Source organism: Alosa alosa, chromosome 7, assembly GCF_017589495.1.
Source record: "Alosa alosa isolate M-15738 ecotype Scorff River chromosome 7, AALO_Geno_1.1, whole genome shotgun sequence".
Classification (NCBI taxonomy): Eukaryota; Metazoa; Chordata; class Actinopteri; order Clupeiformes; family Clupeidae; genus Alosa; species Alosa alosa.
In genome coordinates, this window is record NC_063195.1 from 18,126,044 (window position 1) to 18,128,765 (window position 2,722).

General features: G+C 46.2%; 1 protein-coding gene across 3 annotated transcripts in view; it reads left to right on the forward strand.

Moving 5' to 3' along the window:
- Positions 1-1,141, forward strand: part of si:ch211-243a20.3 (uncharacterized protein LOC100151507 homolog) — a 12,807-nt gene extending 11,666 nt beyond the window's left edge. For 2 of the 3 annotated variants that reach the window (XM_048248719.1, XM_048248718.1), the window contains exon 4: positions 651-1,141. In XM_048248719.1, the coding sequence (XP_048104676.1) occupies positions 651-1,014 (364 nt within the window). In that variant the 3' untranslated portion in view covers positions 1,015-1,141. The remainder of the gene's footprint in view (positions 1-650) is intronic. The other variant, XM_048248720.1, reaches the window with a different exon arrangement.
- The last annotated feature ends 1,581 nt before the right edge of the window (positions 1,142-2,722 follow it).

Below are 2,722 nucleotides of genomic sequence, written 5' to 3' on the forward strand. Positions count from 1 at the left end.
TATACTAAACGTCTTATATGTGGAGCGCTTTGGGTTGCACTCTGTGCATATTAAATGGGCTATACTAAATAAAACTGACTTGACTTGACTTGACTTGACTTATACTATACTATACTATACTATACTATACTATACTATACTATGCATATGCATGAGAGTGTTTGCACATACACATACATACTACATACGGTACAGTACATGTGCTTGTGGATGTATGTTATATGAACATATCTATAGAGATAATATTATTATTATTATTATTTTAACCTTCTAACACTGTTTTGTATGTAACTGTATATGCACTACACACACACACACACACACACACCACTTCTGCTCTGTTCACACACACTCACACTGCTACATTTAAAGCACACACACAAACACACTCACTCTACACTGTGTAAACACAGTGTCCAAGACACACGCGACATACAGAAACACACACACCCACACACACACAAACACACGGTGTGTGTATGACAGAGACAGAACTTGAGAGAGACACACACAGACAGGCGTATACACACAAAAATATTCTTCATACACTTCTGCACACTCGCCCCACACACACACACACACACACACACACACACACACACACACACACATTCCCCTGCTCTCCCTGAACTTCATCTTCTCTCCCATAGGGTCCGCCCTCTCTCCGAGTCCCTCAACGACCTGTTCCGAGAAGTCTTGCACTTGCAGAGGCGCATCACCGACCTCAACCATCGCCTAGCAACCCTGGAGCCTGTCCTCCGTCGCTACGGATACCGCACGCGAGGGGAGGAGGAGGAGGATGAGGATGAGGAAGAGCAGCAGCAGCAGCAGGAGGAGATGATGATGGGAATAGGAGGGGAGAGGGAGAGAGAGACGGAGGGAGAGCGGAGGAGAGGGGAGCAACACGGTGCCGCTGGCGTCCCGGGGTGGGCACGCCAGGGGCGGCGGAGCGGGCAGGCAGCCTGGCGCGGCAGCCCACCCGCAGGTACACCGTCAGGACGGTGCGGCCGGTGAGGCGGGTGGTGCGCACTAGGAGGGTGAGGGTCTACAAGGACAAGGATGGGAGGGTGAGGGTGCTGGAGAGTGATGCTGGAGAGAGATAGAGAGAGAAGAGAGAGAGAGAGGGAGGGAGGGAGACTGAAAGGAGTGGGTGAGAGGGGGAGTGTGTGTGTGTGTGTGAGAGAGAGAGAGACTGAAAGAAATGAGTGAGAGAGATGGAGTGTGTGTGTGTGTGTGTGAAAGAGAGAGAGAGAGAGAGATAGGGAGAGAGACTGAAAGGAGTGGGTGAGAGAGGGAGTGTGTGTGTGTGTATGAGAGAGAGAAAAAAGGAAAGAAAGAAATAGGTAGTGAGTGAATGAGTGAAAACTCAAGAGATAAAGAGACAGGGTAGAGGAACTGAAGTTGTGAATGCCTACATCTTGCAAATATTGTATTCTGTCAAATCTGTCTGTATATGTCAGTACTACGACTGTTCTATACCCATTGCAATATGGAATTATTATGCATAATAAAGTTTTAAAAATAGTCATATGCACATTCTCACTATTTTGCAGACTAACACAGTCACAAGCAATACTGCAAAGTGCCAGTTCACCTCTGAATGCAGTGAACATAGTCAAAATCTATAATTTGATAGTGTAGCCTACATGGTCTAAAAAATAAGACAACAAGACAGAGCTCCGCTGCACCCACCGCTAAGGGCGAAGAACAATTTCAACGCCCCCTGATGTTGGTCAAATAGGCTACAGTATATTAGGGAAAGTGAGAGAATATCACCGCAAGATGTCACTGTGACTACGTCGTGGGCACAACAACGCAACTTCCATGGCCCCCGACAGCTGTTAAAATCTGAAGATGATTGTTTCAATTAGTTGAAATCACAGTAAACTGTCTGAATAGCTATCATGTGGAGACCGATAATTTATCTTGATTATAAGCATGCTGGATGGCTCCATGTCTGTTGTAGGCTACATATTGAGCTAATATGGGATATTTAAAGAGTTAGCGTTTTCTGGGAAACAATTCAGAGGTGTATTCAACTTCGGTGCACTTGATTGTTTTGCGACGATCTTTGCGTCCTGCTTGAACCTGTCGACGTGCCCTCATTAAAACTTCGTATCATAATGCTGAGCGATTTCTACGGCAACGGTAGCTTTCTCTCTTTATTCCCCCTCCCGAGGTCAATGATTGTCAGTGCCTGACGACGTACACTCTCCTTATTAAATTCTCTCTCACTTCTTCCATCACTGTTCTCTCTCCCTCTGCTTGACACCCAGCCCCCAATCAGCCCCCAGCCCCCCTCCCCCTCATTTCTTTTTCGCGATCTGCATCCTCTTCCACCACCCTCACCCCCTTAACGCGCTTTTCTTCTCTTCCGTTGTGTGTGTGGGCGTTGGGCGCGCGCTGTTCTTTCCATTTCTGTATCTATGTTGATTCATTGTTGCATCCATCCAATCCACCAAGACAGTGAAAATACACAGTACAAATCCTCTTTATGAAGCCTACCACTCCTCTCCCTCCCTCTCTCCCTCTAAAGACCCAGTTGCTAGGTAACAGTTAATTGTCAAGAAGTAGTTACATGTGTTGCAATGTATCTTACACGGGAATTGGCATTTTAAAAACGCACGCGTGGTGCATATATAGAGGTGTCTTTAAAATGCAATAAATAGGAAAAGCGATTAAATAGATCTATTGTGAAACTGCTTGAAACTCGGCTAACGTC